Source organism: Polypterus senegalus, chromosome 1 (genome assembly GCF_016835505.1).
Source record: "Polypterus senegalus isolate Bchr_013 chromosome 1, ASM1683550v1, whole genome shotgun sequence".
Lineage (NCBI taxonomy): Eukaryota > Metazoa > Chordata > Cladistia > Polypteriformes > Polypteridae > Polypterus > Polypterus senegalus.
The window spans coordinates 18,114,533-18,135,091 of NC_053154.1; the positions used below are offsets into that span (position 1 = coordinate 18,114,533).

The 20,559-nt window shown below is 42.7% G+C and overlaps 1 protein-coding gene across 1 annotated transcript in view; it reads left to right on the plus strand.

Annotated features, from left to right (window-relative positions):
• The window catches only part of LOC120523258 (GTPase HRas), a 129,402-nt gene that overhangs the window by 78,859 nt on the left and 29,984 nt on the right, over positions 1-20,559 (plus strand). Inside the window, exon 2 of the mRNA XM_039744430.1 lies at positions 12,747-12,885. Coding sequence (XP_039600364.1) covers positions 12,775-12,885 — 111 coding nt within the window. The 5' untranslated portion in view covers positions 12,747-12,774. The remainder of the gene's footprint in view (positions 1-12,746; positions 12,886-20,559) is intronic.

Consider the following 20,559-nt stretch of genomic DNA (forward strand, 5'->3'; position numbering starts at 1 on the left):
TGGTGGAAGTTGACCTTGCAGGCTAAAGGGGGAGTGGGGGTAAACGGCAATGGGATTGGGCACAAATAATCTGCGAATTGTGGCTCTGTTTGGGGCCAGCCATTTGGCCATATGTCAGTCACAAAGTGTACAGGTCATTGCATTTGGTGTTGGTCACTGGTACGCATACTTTAACTGCCAGTATGGAGTAGTTATGGAGAAGCCAGTCTTCAAGTTCACACGTTGGGGTTGTGTAAGGCAGCGATTCTCAATTACTGGATCATGGGTTGCCATCATTAGTTTATGAGTGGGTCACGGTGGACCGCCTAAGCCAGTGCTTCTCAACCACTGGTTCACACAACCTAGGTTGCCAATGATGGATTGTGGGTTGTCATTGTCGGTTCGCAAATGGGTTGCAGTGGGACTCCTAGGCCAGTGTTTCTCAATTGCTGGTCTTGACCCGAGTTGCCGTCTTTGGTTTGCGAGTGGGAAGTCGTGGGTTGTGAGTTGGGCACCTAAGCTCTGTTTCTAAGTGAGCTTGTTTCAACCAAGTGGGACCCCTGATTGTGCTTGTTTCATTAAAGGAGTGGTGTGCAATTGGTAGTGAGTCTTCAATGAATTTAAAAAGGCCAGTCTAGGGTCTTGGGAGTCAGGGACCATAAAGGTTTGAAAAACACGGCTCTAAGGGAAGGCAGTACAGGCTGAATGCATTAGCCACGTGGTGTGGCAAAAATCGAAACAAACCTTAACCCTTAAACCACAGCAATCGGCTATAGTCGGTTCACAATGCAATTTGCCAGCAAGCAGGAGCTGATCACTCCGTGCCGTACATTCTTTGAGTAGGCAGCTCATGACCACTGGCGCCCCCTAGCGAATCAGCGTCACTGTTCCTGGGATTCAGCCACTGCACTAGAGTACCCTGCAAGCATCAGTGTTGGCCTCTGTTTGCGCCCTGTGTTGGCTGGGCAGTTGCTCTGAACTGGAGAACCATGCTATCGTTGGTGGAGGGAGGGGTTAATTGACAGTTTAGGGGTAAATAACAGCAGTGCATCAAATCTGCAGGAACACCTGAAGCCACTAAAGGGAGATCTTTTTGAGGGTGGTCTCAGAGCTTTCAGGTCAAGTGATTTGTGGAGATTATCCCAGGCTGGGGTTTAGCGGCACCTTGGACATCACACTGCATCTGAGCGGCACGCACCTACACCCACTGAGTCTGGGCTGCACTGTTTTTATTATAAATCTTGCACCGCCATGGACTGCTAACGCACCACACCACATTCCCACCATTACATTTATATTAACAGCAGTGAATTGACCTTCCAGTTGTTGAAGCATCTCAGTTATGTTCTCCTAGAGAGAAAGAAAAATGGGAGGTTAACTCGAGACATCGTCGGGATCATAGCAAACGTCAGCGAGACAGACAAGGGGGCAAGGTGTTTGGGGAAGCCCCAGATGGAGCAATGGCACTTCAGGGGTAGGCTCACTCCCACCAAGCCACAAATTAGAGCAGGCGTGGCCAATCACTTCCTTGAGGTCCCATGGACACAGAGGCAAGGCATGGGGACAAGGATGCAGGGCTCATGGTGAACCCCACACATGCCAAGGGGACATGACCGTGTTTGCCAGTATGTGTCTCCATCAGAGACCCTGGGGGGAGCCACGGAGACGAGGCTGAGGAAGGTCACTCCAAGGCTGGTGTTTTTAATGAACTGATCCTGACTTGATTTTTCACCTTTTCATGGAATTCTTTTTTTGATGGATTATAATATCCATGTGGACACTAATTTCTATTGAACTGCACCTCACTTTATTGTTGGACACTGTATGAATAAAAGCACTGAGCCCTTTTTGCACCAATGTTTGGTTGTTGGGCTCCTTGTTGCACTTGTCCTTCTTGGTACACGTGTCTTGATATTGATGTGCATGAAAATCTTTTCTGACGGGAGTGTTTCTTTGAGGTGCAGTGTAGGTGGAGAGTCCTGGGTTCGACTTGCAGCCCTGTCACTTTCTGTGGTTTTCACCCACATCATATCTCTTTACGTTGTACTACCCTATTAGTCTCTGTAGGTCATTTATAGGCCTAAGCAAGCCAAGTGACCCCTTAGGAATCCATAGCCACAGGGATCCCCCAACCCAGACATAGAAGAACTGAACTTACTGTGATGCCCGGAAGGATGACTGGAATCCCAGAGAAAGGTTGGGGTGCCAACTGGTTTACCCTGTTTAATGCAATTGCCCAAAAAACTGAACAAAAACAAGCGCACAGAAAACCGGCTTCATATGTGCTGTCTTAGCCAGTTTGGCTCCTTGGAAAAAGGGGCTTGTCTGTGCGGGTCAGCCACAGGGTGATCCAACATGTGGAGGCTTCTCCCTGAAGTGACACGCCCACCTCTGGTTTTATAGCATCCACGGGGCGGGGCCTCTAGGACTCTGTGGGCGGAGTTCAGTTGCCCTCATGGGGCTGTTTCTCGGTGCTGCAGAGACATGGTTAGCGACCGCACCCCATCTTGTCCCGGGGTGGTATTACACACCATAGTAAGAGTCCAGAAGGTGCTCCTCAGATGCCCATGAGTGACACTATTTAATCAGTTTTAATGACGGAGGAAAACTGGAGTCTTTTACAGTCGCTTTCGGCATAAACCATTGGATGCCAGTCCATCACAGGACGCTTACTTGCCCCTTTAAAAGGCAGGAGAGAATAGGAAATCAGTCAGCAGTGGCCAGTCAGTGAAGTAGCCTGCAACCTAACAGACTTCCCTGAACCTTTCATTACCCCAACTATCCATCTTATGTTCATCTTATCTTGTGTTCAAAAAGTGCTCATCACATTGTGACTTTGGGTGTCTCTACCCTTTCTAACAATATAAGACTGCTACATTTCCTTGATGAGTGATAGTGGCAGGTGGCACAGTGGCGCAGTGGTAGCGCTGCTGCCTCGCAGTAAGGAGACCTGGGTTTGCTTCCCGGGTCCTCCCTGCGTGGAGTTTGCATGTTCTCCCTGTGTCTGTGTGGGTTTCCTCCCACAGTCCAAAGACTTGCATGTTACAGTAGGTGTATTGGTGATCCTAAATTGTCCCTGGTGTGTGTGTCCTGAGGTGGGCTGGCACCCTGCCCTGGATTTGTTCCTGCCTTGTGCCCTGTGTTGGCTGGGATTGGCTCCAGCAGACCTCTCGTGACCCTGTGTTAGCATATAGTGGATGGATGTGATACTGGCTGATTTCTTTATCCCCTGGCAGTCAGGCATCTCGGCACTGAAGTTTGCACTCTGCCCAACTCCTTCTTCGGCATACCACACAGGTGGCACAGTGGTAGCACAGCTGCTTCACAGTAAGGAGATTGTGGGTTCATGTCCTGGGTCCTCCCTGTGTTGTAGTGTTTTGAGTAGTGAGAAAAGTGCTATATACATCTAAAGAGTTATTATTATTATATTGGTGGGCTTTCTGTGAAGGCCTTGTCCAGTTTTTCCTGTACAGCCGGATGAGTGCTCCTCTTTGCCAGTGCAGACTTTGGCTCTACGCCAACACTATTAATGCTTGTTTAATTGCAGTGTACAACACAAATAACTTATTGTCTGAGAAAGCAACAGTGAGCTCGCTGTCTGTGCGAAAAACCGATCTGTGGAACGGGCAGAGGAGCAGCTGCAGCCCCTTGGAGATCAAGAGCTGTTTTCAGTCCAGGGTACCCAGCAGTGGTGCCCCTCAGGGTTGTGCCAATGCACACCTTTTGCTTTCGAAGACCTGAACACATTACAATACAATTTATTTTTGTATAGCCCAAAATCACACCAGAAGTGCCACAATGGGCTTTAACAGACCCTGCCTCTTGACAGCCCCCCAGCCTTGACTCTGTAAGAAGGAAAAACTCCCAAAAAAACCCTTGTAGGGAAAAAAATGGAAGAAACCTTGGGAAAGGCAGTTCAAAAAGAGACCCCTTTCCAGGTAGGTTGGGCGTGCAGTGGGGTCAAAAAGAAGGGGCTCAATACAATACAATAAAATACACAGAACAGAGCAAATGCTCAATACAGTTTAAAAATAAAAATTTTACAAGTACGGAGGAGAATTTAACAGTAGATGAAATCACATAATATGATTTGGACTTGTTCAGACTCCTGGAGACCTCATCCATCAAGCTGCCTCCCCCTATTGGCCATTCCACAGCTGAAACAGTGCTGGGCCAGCCAATCCGATGAAAGGACCCCTCTTTCCCATGATTCCTGTGATCCTCCATCAGAGATGACTTTACCATAGGCAGGCAAACAACTTGGCAGGTGGGCCGTGGCACCAATGGCCACATTTGGGTACCGAGAAAAGAAACAGAATAGGTGAGGGTTAGTATCAAATTATAACTAACATGTTACTTATGTTTTAGTGCTAATGACTAACAACAGAGATGCAGTCTGTACAGTTAATCAGCAGCTCTAGTCAGGGTGTGCTAAACTGAAGTTGTGAGTCTTCAGCCGGGATTCAAAAGCTGACACTGAAGGGGCATCTCTTACAGTAGCAGGCAGACCACTCTACAGTTTAGGGGTCCTATAACTAAAAGCTCAACCTCTCACTGTTATTTTATTAATTCTTGGAATCCTAAGCAGACCGGCATCTTGAGATCTTAATGTTCGCTCAAGTTTGTAAGTCATGATAAGTTCAGACAAGTAAGCCGGACCTCCGCCATTTAATGCTTTATATGTTTAAAGGAGGATTTTGAAATCTGCCCTAAACTTAACCGGGAGCCAGTGTAAGGATTTAAGAACTGGAGTTATGTGTTCGTATTTTCTTGTTCTTGTAATAATTCTTGCAGCAGCATTTTGGATTAACTGGAGGCTGTATAAAGAACAGTTTGAACGTCCAGTGAACAGCGCATTGCAGTAGTCAATCCTACTAGAGATAAATGCATGAATTAATTTCTCAGAATCCTGTTGATTTAGAAAATGCCTTAATTTCCCAACATTTCTAAGATGGAAGAAACATGATTTGGACAACTTTGTAATGTGCGCTTTAAACGATACGCTAGAGTCAAAGATAACTCCTAGATTGCGGGCTGATTCAGCAAAATTAATGGAGATTCCAACTGAGTTAAATGATGACAGAATATTGTGATCAGTGTCATTTGCTTTCAACAATTAACATCTCTATTTTATCTGTGTTTAAAGACAAGTAGTTCTCATCCATCCACTCCTTTAATTCACTAACACAACTAATTAAAGACAACATCGGAGAAACTTCACTTGATTTAAATGAAAAGTATAACTGGGTGTCATCTGCATACGAGTAAAAATTAACATTATGTTTCCTAATGAGTGATCCCAGTGGACGCATGTAAAGTGAAAACAGTAAAAGTCCGAGTACTGAGCCCTGCGGGACACCATATTGAACTTCTGTGTATAATGATGGAGTACTGTCTGCACATTTCTGTACATACTGGAATCGATTTGATAAATAAGAACTAAACCAAGCGAGCACAGTGCCTGTAAGCTCTATAGACTAAGCTGTCTATAGTACGCCTTTTTGAAAGAAGGTAAGAAAATCTCTGGACGTTAACCGGCTGTGCCGGATTCCCTTTTTGATAAATTAGAGAGGATCCATCGGCCCGAGTATCCTGTTCCATTCCTTTTGAATGAGGGGAAGTAATCGGCTCATCTGCCTCACGTTTGCCTTTGTTGACTTTCCAGCTGTATCCCTTCATTGTGTTTTAAAGTCACCCACCCAACCGCTGAACAAAAAAAAAAAGAAATAAAGCCACAAGACCTTCCAGTATATTTAATCAGTTTAATGGCCTTCATCAGGCTTCCTCATTGACTGTCTGCGCAAAATTAATTATTGAACACCAGCTAGGCTCCCTGTTGAAATGTTACACTTACCTCACCCACTTTTGCGCCGCTGCAGATTGTTTTCAAAGTATACAAAGGGTTTTATTTAGTCGTTTTCAGAATCTAAGTGTAGATGGACACAGTGTGCTCAGTTTCTAGTCAAACGTAAGCCATGTTTAGGGTTGTTGAGAAGCAGCACCAGTGGTGGGAGGGACGTCAGACCAGCACTGACCAGTCAGATGCACACACACACACACATACCGTATATGCTTGTGTATAACTCGGGTTAAAAATCAGACCCCGACGCCTGTTCCAAAATATAAATATATAAATACATATTTTTTTTTACATCTCCTTGCCTCCTCCAATCTCACATCAGTTTCTCAGACACATCGAATTTTGTTACAGCAGCATAGTGACCAATTTCTTTCACTACTTCAATGACTTATAATTTAAAACCAGCTTCATATTTTCTTCTGATCGAACGCTCACTCGTAGATAAGGGATGCTCTTACGATAAAGGTGTGTGAGGGTGTGTGATACAAAAAACACAAAACAGTGCAATCGCCGCTTCGGAATAGTTCGAGTATCACTGTGTGGTCACGTAGGCACAATAGAGTGAGAGCGGTTAGGAGCACACGTTGATACAGCACATTTCCGCACCCACATAGAAAACAAAAGGCCGTGTGCTCCGTGGTTACTCTCTCATGTGGGTGTTAAATATCGTAATCTCTTGGACCAATAGCGTGAGTTTTCCGCATTCAACTTATACAACCGACATTATAAAATACCATAAATTATACGGTAAAATCAAGTCCTGACTTATCCACAAGTATATATGGTACTTGACTTTAGAGCCACCATGTCACCTGATATTAATTTCTTTGGGAATCGGGGTTGGAGACTGAGTCAGGATTTGATCACAGGACAGTGAGACAGCAATGCACTACAATGGCCCCACTTGAACCTGAATCATGCAGATCAAGTTCTGTAGAAGAAAGGAAGACACGTGGTTAGAGACGGCACGCTCACGTGTTTTGGATAGAATGGAGAGGTGAGAGATATTCCATACTTGTCTGGCCAGTTGGTCACTCTCAATTCCCAACCGTGAACACGTGTCTTTCCCCATCCAGGATTCACTCCCTATGTGTCTACAATGGACTCTCGCTTGACACGATTTTGTAATGCAAACAAACGTTGGGGTTAAAAAAAACGAGATTCGTTGGTTGTTTTGTACGAAACTTGAAGTTAGCCGTTGGTTTAGATATAGGAAGATTGTGTCACTTTTCAGTCTGCCCACTCACCAATCCAGCTCTCTCAAATTCCCAGTGTTTTCAAGCCCTCCTTTGGTGGTCTTTGCCATTCGGATGAATGAATCACAGCCTTCCAGATGAGCTCTCGTTTCATCGGTGACGTTTCCGAACTAAACGACTGAAAACGTGTTATCGACTTGACATTTTGTGTCGGGTTGATCTTGGGTTTCAGAAGCTGTCTAAACTGCCCCCTGATTTATTTATTTCTTTTTTTCCCTCCACCTGCCAGGCTGCCCACCTGTATGGGTAATGAGCGGCTGCTGCTGCCTATGGGGCCTGTGGTTCTGGCCAGCACTTATCACACAGAAATGTTAAATTAGAAATTATGATGTTACTAAACATTAATCAGCATATGTGCACGTCACCTCGATTTTAATTACTTAGCACCCTGTAATCGGCAAGGAATGGTGTGTGTAAAGGCCAGGTCAGGTTGGGGAGCCTGCACTGGTGCAGCATGTTGCTGCACCCACCACACGATGGAACAGCTCGGGATCCTGGTTGGCAAGCCCCCCGTGCAGACACGCAGTCCATTCCTCCGGAAATGACCCTCTAGCTGCCACAGCCAGGTATTACGTGAGCATCCCCTTGGCCTGGTCCAGCCACTCGGGTCCTCAACAGTGAGAATCCTGTGCGCCGGATCACCCTCGGGGAGTCACGCCACATGGCCGTAATGCCGTAAGTGACACTCCCTCACAATGCAGGTCATGTGCCTCGTTCAGGACTCCATTGAGCAACACAAAGTCAAACCAGTGGTACCCAAGGATTCTCTGAAGAGACACAGTACTGAAGGAGTCCAGCCTTCATCTCAGGTCGCTGGATAGCGTCCATGTCTCACAACCATATAGCAAGACAGGAAGCACCAGGACTCTAAAGACTTAATATCGGGAGTGCCACACACCCCTTTCCAGTGAAATGCTTGTGTGTAAAGGTGCTATATAAAATTTCGATGGACCACCCTAAACCATATGTTAGGGTGCTGGAGCTGTGTGAATAGCAGGATTAATGATCATAATTTAGCAATAATTTAAAGCTCTCGGTGAACAACACAGTATAACCTCAAAAATGGCCCTTTAACTAAAAGTAATGTCGCTTTGAAAATATGGAAAAAGTGTTGTATAATGAGCATAATAGACTCCGGAGAAGAGCTTTCACATGTTGCAAGGTGCTACAGCGGGGAAAATAAGTATTGAACGCGTCAACGTTTTTCTCAGTAAATATATTTCTAATGGGGCTATTGACATGAAATTTACACGAGATGTCGGTAATCCAAGTAATCCACACATACAAAGAAATCACAACAAATACGTCCATAAATGAAGTTATGTGTAATAAAGTGGAATGATACGCTTACTGAAATGTATTGAATTAGTAGAAAAGCCTTTGTTGGTAATGACAGCTTCAAGACGCCTCCTGTATGGAGAAACGAGTCGCATGCATTGCTCAGGTGTGAATGTGGCCCGTTCTTCCTCACCAACTGTCTTCAAATCTTGAAGGTTCTGGAGGCCTCTTCTATAAACTCTGATCTTCAGTTCTTTCCATAGATTTTCAATTGGATTCAAGTCGACCATTGTAGCAGCTTTATTTTCTTTCTCTGAAACTAACCGAGAGTTTCCTTGGCTGTGTGTGTCTTACTGAAATGTCCCCCCTTGTCAGCATCCTGGTAGATGGCAGCAGATTCTTATCAAGAATGTCCCGCTCCATTTCTCCATTGATCCTTCCTTCCGTCAGTTATATGAAGTCTGCCAGTACCATATGCTGATAAACAGCCCCACACCATGATGTTCGCACCTCCAGAATTCACTGTTGGTGTGGTGCTTTTTGGGGTGATGTGCAGTGCCATTTCTCCTCCAAACATGGTGTGTGCAATGACATCCAAAGAGTTAAATTCTGACCAGACTCTCTCCTCCCAGTATTTCATTGGCTTGTCCAGATGTTGTGCAGCAAACTTTAAACGAGCTTCAATGTGCTTGGAGTCTTGTGTGGTGAGCGTGCATAGAGGCCATGGCGGTGGAGTGCATTACTTACTGGACCTGCTAATTCCAGGTCTTTCTGAAGATCTCAGCAAATGAGTGGTCCTTGGTTCTTGGACAACTCTTCTGATTATTCTTTTGACTCCTCTGTCAGAAATCTTGCGAGAAGCACCTGGTCGTGGTCGGTTTATGGTGAAATGTTCTTTCCACTTCCGGATTATGGTCCCAATGGTGCTCACTGGAACATTCAGAAGTTTAGAAATACGTCTGTCACCAATGCCATCTCAGTATGCTTTGCAACAATAAGGTTGTGAAGGTCTTGAGGGAGCTCTTTGCTTTTACCCATCATGAGGTGCTTCTTGTGTGACTCTTCAAGAATGAGAAACCTTTTTATAGGCCACCGATTAGGACTAAACCAGCTGATATTCATTTGCACTGATGGGGGGCTATCAGGATTGCTTTCTAAATACTGACAGATGTCAGCCTATTTCTTGGCTTTCCAGGCCTTTTTGCACCTCCATCTTCTTCATGTGTTTAATAATTTTTCACTGTGTCGTTCCACTTTATTACACATAATTGATGGACTTATTTGTTCTGATTTCTTTGTATGTGTGGATTACTTGGGTTGTTACCGAACGTAAACATGTCAATAGCCCCGTTAGTAATATATATTCTTTGGAAAACGTTGATGTGTTCAATACTTATTTTCCCCGCTGTATATAAAATCACAACATTATCTCAGCATTTTACGTCGAGTGACTCACTTCACCTAATCACTCTGCATTTGAACAAATTATGAAAAGATCTGAAACCTAATGGCAATATAAAGGCCCGTGGGTCAGTGCTCGCTGTATAAAGACGCTTTATAAAATCGCAAGAGGCAGTGCTGAACTGCCATCTCACTTTCATCAGGGCCGTGCTCTAATTAGAAAAATGCAAAGAACTGTATTGTAAGGAGCATGGAAGGCTCTTAGGGTGGATCACTATACACTGGAACCTCGGGTCACGATCGTAATTCATTCCAAAACTCTGGTCGCCACCCGATTTGGTCGAGACCCGAACTAATTTCCCCCATAGGATTGTATGTAAATACAATTAATCCGTTCCAGACTATACGAGCTGTATGTAAATATATATATTTTTAACGATTTTTAAGCACAAATATAGTTAATTATACCATAAAATGCACAGCGTAATAGTAAACTAAATGTAAAAACATTGAATAACACTGAGAACACCTTGAACAGAGAAAACTAACATTGCAAGAGTTCACGCTACAGCCTTACGAACCGCTCTCTGGAAACACTTTCTTTTTTTTAATGAGTTTTAAGCACAGGGAAAAAAATGAAAATTTGAAAAATCCTTAATTTATACAAAAACTAACCATAAACAACCAAGAAAAGTAACCTTGCATGCACGCATGTGTTCCGAGACGTTCGCGACCCGAGGTTCCACTGTATACCTTTTGTAATGAGGAGGAGGTTGGGAGTTTGTGCTCATAGCACGTTGTCTCACCCACCACACACCGAACCACCTGGATTGGGACCCGAGTGCATTGGGTGACACCTCCGCTATATAAAATCAATACTGTATGAGAGATGACACCATGCTATTATGTAACCGGAGATTAATCGATTTACCGTACAGTGCTAGAACTGCAGAAATATGGAAGTAAAATGGCATCTAATGAGCATGTAAAAGTTCTTGAGAAAGTGTTCAGTGTGTAAAGGCACTATATAAAATCCCATAGAGCAGCGTTCTGTAAACTTAAGTGATTCACTTCACCTTACAGTACTCAAAGTATAAAAAAATCTTTAAATAATTATACAGGGTAGGCCATTTATATGGATACACCTTAATAAAATGGGAATGGTTGGTGATATTAACTTCCTGTTTGTGGCACATTAGTATATGTGAGGGGGGAAACTTTTCAAGATGGGTGGTGACCATGGTGGCCATTTTGAAGTCGGCCATTTTGGATCCAACTTTTGTTTTTTCAATAGGAAGAGGGTCATTTGACACATCAAACGTATTGGGAATTTCACAAGAAAAACAATGGTGTGCTTGGTTTTAACGTAACTTTATTCTTTATTTTTTTTGGCCCACCCTGTACAATGAAGAGCATTAGAATTTTTAATGTGAAGGTGTTCGCTATGTAAAGGTGCTGTATAAAATCCCACATCGCAGTGCTCTGTAAACTTGAGTTGTGACTCACTTCTCTTTACACTGCTCCAACTCATAGAATAACAGGCAGAGTAATGTTCAAGCGAAAGGGTTTGCTGTGTTAAGGCGCTATATAAAATCACACACTGCAGTGGTCTGTCAATTTGAGTGAGTTACTGCACCCTGCTGTGCGCCAACTGTAAATCCCTAAACAACTCTGGAATAAAGAGCATTTTAGTGTGCTAGTGAATGTACTCACTGTGTAAAGGCGCTATATCAAATCAGACATTGCAGTGTTCTGTAAACTTGAGTGGCTCACTTCACTTTTATGGGGCTCCAGTTCTGAAAATCTTTAAGTAAGTAAAGTCTAAGGAGTATTTTTATCTTCTAGTTGAAGGGGTTCACTGTGTGAAGGCGCTGTATAAAATCCTAAGCGAAAATGTGACCATTGTGTAACCGTCAGCTTCCCACTTGTCCTGTTATTTTGGAAGTATTGAAATAATTTCCCCTTGGGATTACTAAAGTATCTATCTATCTATCTATCTATCTATCTATCTATCTATCTATCTATCTATCTATCTATCTATCTATCTATCTATCTATCATATAGTGCCTTTCCTGTCTGTCTGTCTGTCTATCTATCTATTATATAATGCCTTTCATATCTATCTATCTATCTATCTATCAATCTATCATATAGTGCCTTTCACATATCTATCTATCTATCTACTGTATCTAATTAAAATATAAGCACATTATGCTTCTAGGAATGATTGGCATGGCATGAAGGCACAATATGATATAACAAGGGAAGGCCTAACACTTAACCTACTGTCCCTCATCACCCTGCCTTGTAAAACTATGCAAAGGGTTGTAATGAAATGAGCATCTAAAGGTCCTCGGGATGGTGTTCACTTTATAAAGGCGCTATATAGAATCCCAAGTGGTAACACTGGTCCATCGTGTGACATTGATCATGGCAGTGCTACAACTGAGGAAATGCTGTATGAAAGCAACTGTAATTACATAACCATTGAAGGTTCCCCAGGGATGGTGTGATTTTTATATAGCGCCTTTACACAGGAACAGGAGGCAACACTGACCTGTAAAAAGAATGGAACTTTTCCTGCTGGTTTAAGTGTGGAAATAGGAAAAGGTGTAATGTAATAAGCATGCAAAGCAGGGTTGGTTCCTGCCTTTTGTCCAGTGCTGCTAGGCTGGGCACCCTGAATTGGAAGAGGCAGCCTTCAGAATGTTATTTTCTGCGTAATCTTTAAGTGATTTTTATTCATATTAGTTTATAGCTCCTTTAAGGCCGAGGCTAAACAAGGTCTCTGTCCTTGCATATTTCATAGATCTCTGCCAATTCATTTATTTTGCAGCCATGTTATTTTGATTATTGTGATGGTGCTGTGATTCTGTTGTGATTACCTTGATGACCATGGTTTCCATTGCCTACTCCATAAGAAAGTAGCTGTGCCCACCTAACTTGTCCATTCCTCCCCTCTTATCCTCCAGGGAGAAGCTTGCTGGCCGGGCTTAGAGAATGACCGAGTACAAGCTGGTGGTGGTGGGAGCTGGTGGCGTTGGGAAGAGCGCTTTGACCATCCAGCTGATACAGAACCATTTTGTGGACGAATACGACCCAACGATAGAGGTGAGTGACGCGCTGACGTGTGTGCATTAAGGGCAGCACTGTACCCAGTGAAGATACATATCTCTTTATATGAATATTTGGAATGACACGGGGGAGTCGGGGGGTTTCTGTTTTAATCCACTTTGTTCATTTTTAGCACTTTGCAGAGATCTGTTCTCACTTTGAAGTTAAAGAGTCTTTTTCTCTTGATCGGTGTCAAAAAAAAATTCAATCCACTGGGATTCAATGTTTTATAAAAATAGTAAAGTGTAAAAGCTTCTAAGGGGATGGATATTCTCTAGAGACGCTGTATGACTTTTAAAATGTATGTACTTTTACAAACCTCTGCCACTATTTTTATTTCAGACATTCTGGAGGGTAATGGGGTGGGCTCAAAGCCCCCCGTAGATCCACCATATCAGGTACTTTGTGCATAGTTGATGATTGTGCCTTCAGAACTGTGACGTGCTGCTTTACAGAATTAGACAAATCCAAATTGTCACCCTGTGGAGGGGCAAGTAAGGCTTCATGGTCATCAGCAATACCCCGGGTCTTTAGTGGTCCCCACTGATAATTCATTTTTTTCCATCCCAAAAATAAAGCACTGTATTTATTAGTCCAATATCCTCTCAGTAGCACACCACAGACAGCCAGGGTCTTCATTGATTGTCTTAACCAACTACTTCTGTCTTTGGACACCACAGCCAGCCAGCCTGCTCACTGGCCATGATAAGGAGCTGTTTAAAAAATGTTTGGTATCATGTGTGATGTTACTGCTGGAGTAAGACCACCTCAATAAAGAACTAGCCATGTGCCTATTATGGTGACTTTCAGTGTGTGTGTGTATGTGCATCTACTGCATCTCTTATATAGTGCCTTTCATATCATGTGAATTTCCCCTTGGGATTAATAAAGTATCTATCTATCTATCTATCTATCTATCTATCTATCTATCTATCTATCTATATTATATAGTGCCTTTCATATCTATCTATCTATCTATCTATCTATCTGTTATATAGTGCCTTTCATATCTATCTATCTATCTATCTATTATATAGTGCTTTTCTGTCTATTGTGGCGGGCAGCTGGGGGTGGTACCCAGGAAGACCAGAGGAGGGCTTGTGCCTCCACCAGACTGCCAGGGGGCGCCCTGGTGCCTGAAGAGCCCTGGACCTCAGCACTTCCGTCACACCAGGAAGTGCTGGGGGGAAGAAGACAAGGGGACACCCGGAGGGCTTCCGGGTGTGCAGCCGGCACTTCTGCCACACAGGGGTGTGTCCGCGGAGGACTGCCGGGAAACAGCTGGAGCCCATCCGGGCTGGTATATAAGGGGCCGCCTCCCTGCATTCGAGAGCGAGAGTTGGGTGGAAGAGGACGGAGCTGAGAGAGAGGGTGGAGACTGCCAGAAGGAAAGCATTGGAGACTGTGAGGCCTGGACTTTGGGGGATCGGTGCTGGAGGCACTGGGTTGTGCAATGAACTGTTTGTAAATACTGTAAATAAATATGAGTGTGTTGGGTGCAAAACCAGTGTCCGTCTGTCTGTGTCCGGATCACGTTCCACACTATCTAAATTATCTATGTACCTATGTATCTATCTATTATATAGTGCCTTTCATTTCTATCTATCTATCTATCTATCTATTATATGTTGCCTTTCATATCTGTCTGTCCATTACATTGTGCCTATCTGTCTGTCTGTCTGTCTAGAGTACTGTTCTCATCTATTTATGTAATGTAATGCCTTTTTATTATCTGTCTAATCTGAAAGGTTCTATATTTTACATTGACATATATGAAGAACACAACAAGAGAGAGACAGAGGTAAATATATGAAAGGCACTATATAAAACTACCTATCTCTCTTGTTCATATCTGTCTATCTATCATACAGTGTCTGTATTATCTTCAGAGTCTTTCATATATATCTACCTGTCTCTCTCGTTGTGCCTTTCATATCTATTTATCATATAGTGCCTTTCATACTGTATCAGCCCATCTTTCATATCCATTTCTCATTCTCTCTCTATGATTGTGCTTTTCCATATTTATCTATCAGTAATATAGTGCCTTTTATATCTCTCTCTGTCTGTGTGTCTGTCATATAATGCTGTTCTTACCTGCTGATCTAATGTCATGTCTTTCTCGTCTCTCTTATTTGTATATAAGGAGACAGTTGCTTCACTTATCACCATAAGGAGCCACACAGGAGTTGTCACTGTTTGCTCTAACATATGCCTGTGCCTTGTATTGGTCAATATAAGCAGATGATGTCCTTACGGATCTTCATAAACAGCTAGTGTCACTGTTGGCCATCAGTACCTTCATTTATGTTCCTCACCAGCCAGCCACTTCACTGGCCATTATTATCAGTTAGTCTCTTCACTGGTCACCATTGGTTTGTGTATTTTACCCAGTCAGCCATAGGTTGGGGCCCTTCCTGCTGAGATGCTGTGTGATTGCATCTCAAAGACCCCAGTGGTTAATGTTTAATGAGGTTGAGCTCATCCTGCTCCTAATTTCCTCTCCCTTTAAGCTAATGACTTGTTCATGTGGCACGTTTCTTGAAGAGTCCGATACCATAATGGCTTTTTTATTGACATCAGTGATGCACACGTGATTTATTAAACTGCTGCCTCCCAGCACTGAACACTTTCTGCTGTTGTGTATTTTGATTAATGTCTTGACTGGAAGAGCCAATTAGTGCCATGTTTTTCCCTGACTAGCCACACTACCTATCTTAGGCAGGTAATAGAATCATTTAACATATTTGCTATCTCTTGTCCTACGTGTTCCTTGAGCCCCTTTCTTGGGTGTCCTTGTGTATCTGAGCCTCTCTCTCGAGTTCCTATAAAGTCTGCTTCTCAGAGTCTGTCATTTTGCTCACCTCCTACACCTTTACACCTCCAAGTCTCGCATCACCAAACCCAAACTGACCAATCAGATTGCTTCTAGGGATGGAGCGCACACACACACACAAACACAAACACACACACACAAACACAAACACACACACACACACACACACACACACACCTTTAGCATTTTATTATACAGTTGATATTCACTTTACTTTTTCTCCTGTTAACTATTTGATTAAAAGTCTACACATTTTGCAAGCACACCTTCTTTAAAAATTCTATCTTTTCAAGTCCTCAGACCTGCACGATTCTTTTCTTTGTAAAGTTGTATTGAAATATTTATGGGCTGGTGTCTAACTGAAGGCTTCTGGTGTTGTATACAGTTGTGCTTGAGTTTGTGAACCCTTTAGAATTTTCTGTATTTCTGTATAATTATGACCTAAAACATCATCAGATTTTCACTCAAGTCCTAAAAGTAGATAAAGAGAAACCAGTTAAACAAATGAGACAAAAATATTATACTTGGTCTTTTATTTATTGAGGAAAATGATCGAATATTACATATTTGTGAGTGGCAAAAGTATGTGAACCTCACGAATGATCAGTTAGTTTGAAGGTGAGGTGTCCGGTGTTTTCAGTCAATGGGATGCCAGTCAGGTGTGAGTGGGCACCCTGTGTTATTTAAAGAACAGGATCTATCAAAGTCTGCTCTTCACAACACATGTTTGTGGAAGTGTATCATGGCACCAACAAAGGAGATTTCTGAGGACCTCACAAATAGAGTTAAAGGTTACAAAACCATCTCTAAAGAGTTTGAACTCCACCAATTCACAGTCAGACAGATTGTGTACAAATGGAGGAAATTCAAGACCATTGTTATCCTCTCCAGGAGTGGTCAACCAACAAAGATCACTCCAAGAGCAAGGCGTGTAATAGTCAGCGAGGTCACAAAGGACCCCAGGGTAACTTCTAAGCAACTGAAGGCCTCTCTCACATTGGCTAATGTTCATGTTCATGAGTCCACCATCAGGAGAACACTGAACAACAATGGTCTGCATGGCAGGGTTGAAGGAGAAAGCCATTGCTCTCCAAAAAAAACATTGCTGCTCGTCTGGAGTTTGCTAAAGATCACGTGGACAAACCAGAAGGCTATTGGAAGAATGTTTTGTGGACGGATGAGAACAAAATAGAACTTTTTGGTTTAAATGAAAAGCGTTATGTTTGGAGAAAGGAAAACACTGCAGTCCAGCATAAGAACCTCATCCCATCTGTGAAACATGATGGTGGTAGTATCTTGGTTTGGGCCTGTTGTGCTGCATCTGGGCCAGGACGGCTTGCCTTCATTGATGGAACAATGAATTCTGAATTATATCAGAGAACTCTAAAGGAAAATGTCAGGACATCTGTCCATGAACTGAATCTCAAGAGAAGGTGGGTCATGCAGCAAGACAACGACCCTAAGCACACAAGTCGTTCTACCAAAGAATGGTTAAAGAAGAATAAAGTGAATGTTCTGGAATGGCCAAGTCAAAGTCCTGACCTTAATCCAATCGAAATGTTGTGGAAGGACCTGAAGAGAGCAGTTAATGTGAGGAAACCCACCGACATCCCAGAGTTGAAGCTGTTCTGTACGGAGGAATGGGCTCAAAATCCTCCAAGCCGTTGTGCAGGAATGATCAAAAGTTACCGTAAACGTTTAGTTGCAGTTATTGGGGGGGTCACACCAGATACTGAAAGCAAAGGTTCACATACTTTTGCCACTCACAAATATGTAATATTCGATCATTTTCCTTAATAAATAAATGACCATTTAACTGGTTTCTCTGTTTCTACTTTTAGGACTTGAGTGATAATCTGATGATGTTTCAGGTCATATTTATGCAGAAATATTCTAAAGTGTTCACAAACTTTCAACCACAACTGTAAATGGTGGCGATGTGTTAGCTGGTGGGGTGCAGTTTTGGTGTCCGATGTTCCTTTTAGATGGTCAGTGGTTAGTGCCACCTCCACCTCACCACCTCAGAGTCCTGGCACTGCCTGGGTGGTGTTTACAGGTTCTCAGCCTTTTGACTTGTTTGAATGTAAATTGTACTCATTTCGTCATGTTCAGGTCGGCTTCCTACCATGAACTCAACCCTGCCTGGATGGATTTACCTTACTTAAACCAAAGGGAGATGCATTCGGGCTGGTTGGCGACTCTAAACTGCCCCCTTGTGTGTACCCTTCAGTGAACTGGCATCCGGTCTGGGGTGGATTCTATCATTTTTTGCCTTAGCCCTCAGTGACAGAGGCCTGCTAATTATTTTATTTTCAAAGACCAGAACATCACAATGGGATACTACTCAATCAAACAAATAATAAGAACTTAACAGATACAACCATTTATATCAAAATGAATACAAAGGAGAAAAATAACAAAACAAGAAAGAGAACAAAAAGAGAAACATGAGCAAAAGAAAACAAAGACTTTTTAAAAATGATAAAACAATTCATAACGTGAGAGAGTCAATCACGGGCCCAATATCTTAGCATGCTTATTCTAAAGTAACCAGTAATGGTGGACTGCACGCTAACGGGCACTGAATACACTTGACTTACAGTTTTCAGACTCTTTCTCTGTACGTTTACCATTTATTTGCTCAGAGGTTGATGCGCTTGCTGGTTCCTGAGCAGCTCTACTTTTCTCCAACCAGCCGCCTGCTTCTTTTCTTCTTCCGTCGACATCTTTTCACGTTAAAACTGATTAAGTCAGTGTTGCAATTACTTAGTATTTTATCTTGGTAGAGTAATATATATATTGCTCTACTTTTCTCTATTGTATTATTAATATGTAGCCTTAGAATGCCTAATCTCACAGACTTGTAACGGCCGACCCCTTATTCCCAGCCGGCAGCTACACCTCCAAGACCTGTGGCCTGGATAATTTACTGAGAAACCTTTCCTGTCAAGCCGCATCTCTACACAGATAAACTTTCCCCACAATCGACGGTTTGAAATGCAAAGACACGGTAGGCAGAATGTAAAATTAAACAGGAATAAATGTATTAAATGAGACAAGACACGCCACAAAACAAAAGCACACCCAATTATTCCTCCACCCCAACAAACCCAAAGCAACACCGAAAATATATATACAAATCCCCTCCCTTGTGCACGTAACATATAACACACACCACACAAACGACAAATGACTAGCAAACAGAATGATCGTGAACTTGAGTCCGAACGTGAATAAATGTCCTGAATACGGATACTGATTAGCGGCAATTGTAATGTTTGTATTTCCCGGCGTTTGGAACAACCTCACCGTGATTCCTCGGCGTGTGGCGAATGATGATTCGACCCCGGGGTCTTCAGCGGCAAGCAGGTTGAAAGGCAGTCCGGATGAATGAAAAACAAACTGGATCAAAGCGCAATGAAATGAATCGGCAGGCAGAATGTAGTTGTGAATGCGATATTGGTTCTCCTCTTTCTCTCTCTCTCTCTTGCTAGTTCCTCCTTCGTCTCCTTCTTTTCTCCTTAAATAGTCAGTGACGGCAGTAATTGATTAATTGATACACAGGTGCTTTCCAGATTAGCGGTTGTGAACTCCTCCCATCATCCGTCCTCCTTTACGGGGACAACATTAACTGATACACATACACCCAGTCAATGGGACAATGAAACGAGACACACACAGAACTGACATTTAAACACTAACTATGTGGCACCGCTACAGACTTACCACTGTCTATAAGGTATTATTGTATATAACTTCTCCCCACCTTCCCTTCTATATCTATAACCTCAGGCAATTAGATGTAGTAAAAAGACAAGCAGGAGTTAAGTCACACATAAAATAATGTATTACTGATAATATTCATAAATAATAACAAAATGCAAAGTACATTTGAATATTGGCAACCATACAACCTGATTAAATGGTGATGTGTAGCTCAGGTGGCACACAGACTTGCAGTTACTTAAAATGTCTCTAGTTAAGGCATCGTTGGTGCTCAGCTTTCAGCCACATGTCTGTTCAATATGGCTGCTGTGCTGTGCTCTTCATTGTGTTGTCTTCATCATCACAGGTTAGCAAGAGAGATGCTTCTTCATCATATGTTGGTTAGAGAGAGAGAATGTGGTTGAGCAAGCAAATTTATAGGTTTTCTATCCAACCCCTCCAGCCAATCCAGACAGCCATATCTCAGACCAATGGGAGAAATAGTACATCTTAACACCTGCAAACCCCTAAGACCATACGTTAAGCTAACCTGGCTTTGTGTGGAGGATGAGACAAAGACCTTAGCAAAGAAATACTCATCAAACTGATTTAAGACACATCCCCCCAAATCCTGTCATAAAATTACAAAGAGACTGTCGTAAAAGGGGTTGGCAAAACACAAATACCTCTCACCAAAGTAGCACTAAATTACATTGGTTTGCCTAAATTATAAATAAAGACATACAAAACATTTATCAAGTTATATGCAAAATCCCACATCACAACACTTAGTATGTTTTTCTTAATTTGTCACTTAAGCTGCCACTTAAGTCTTCAATCTTCCTCAAGAATGATTTAAGATATGAGGTAGAAGAAGTAATGGTACTACTAGTAAGTTATGGTACTACTACTGCCGAGCATTGATTCTACAATAAAATAAAATAAAAATGACAAGAGGAATTACAATCATCACCCTGGAAGTAGACAGTAGAGGTTACGTAGTATCTGTGTACAAATTTCAGGTCAATAGGTGAAACGGTTTGCGAGCTACAAGTGATTTAAAATCTTGGACAGACAAACGAACAGCCGTGGTAGCGTATTATATAAGAAGATATTAATGAATTCCTGGG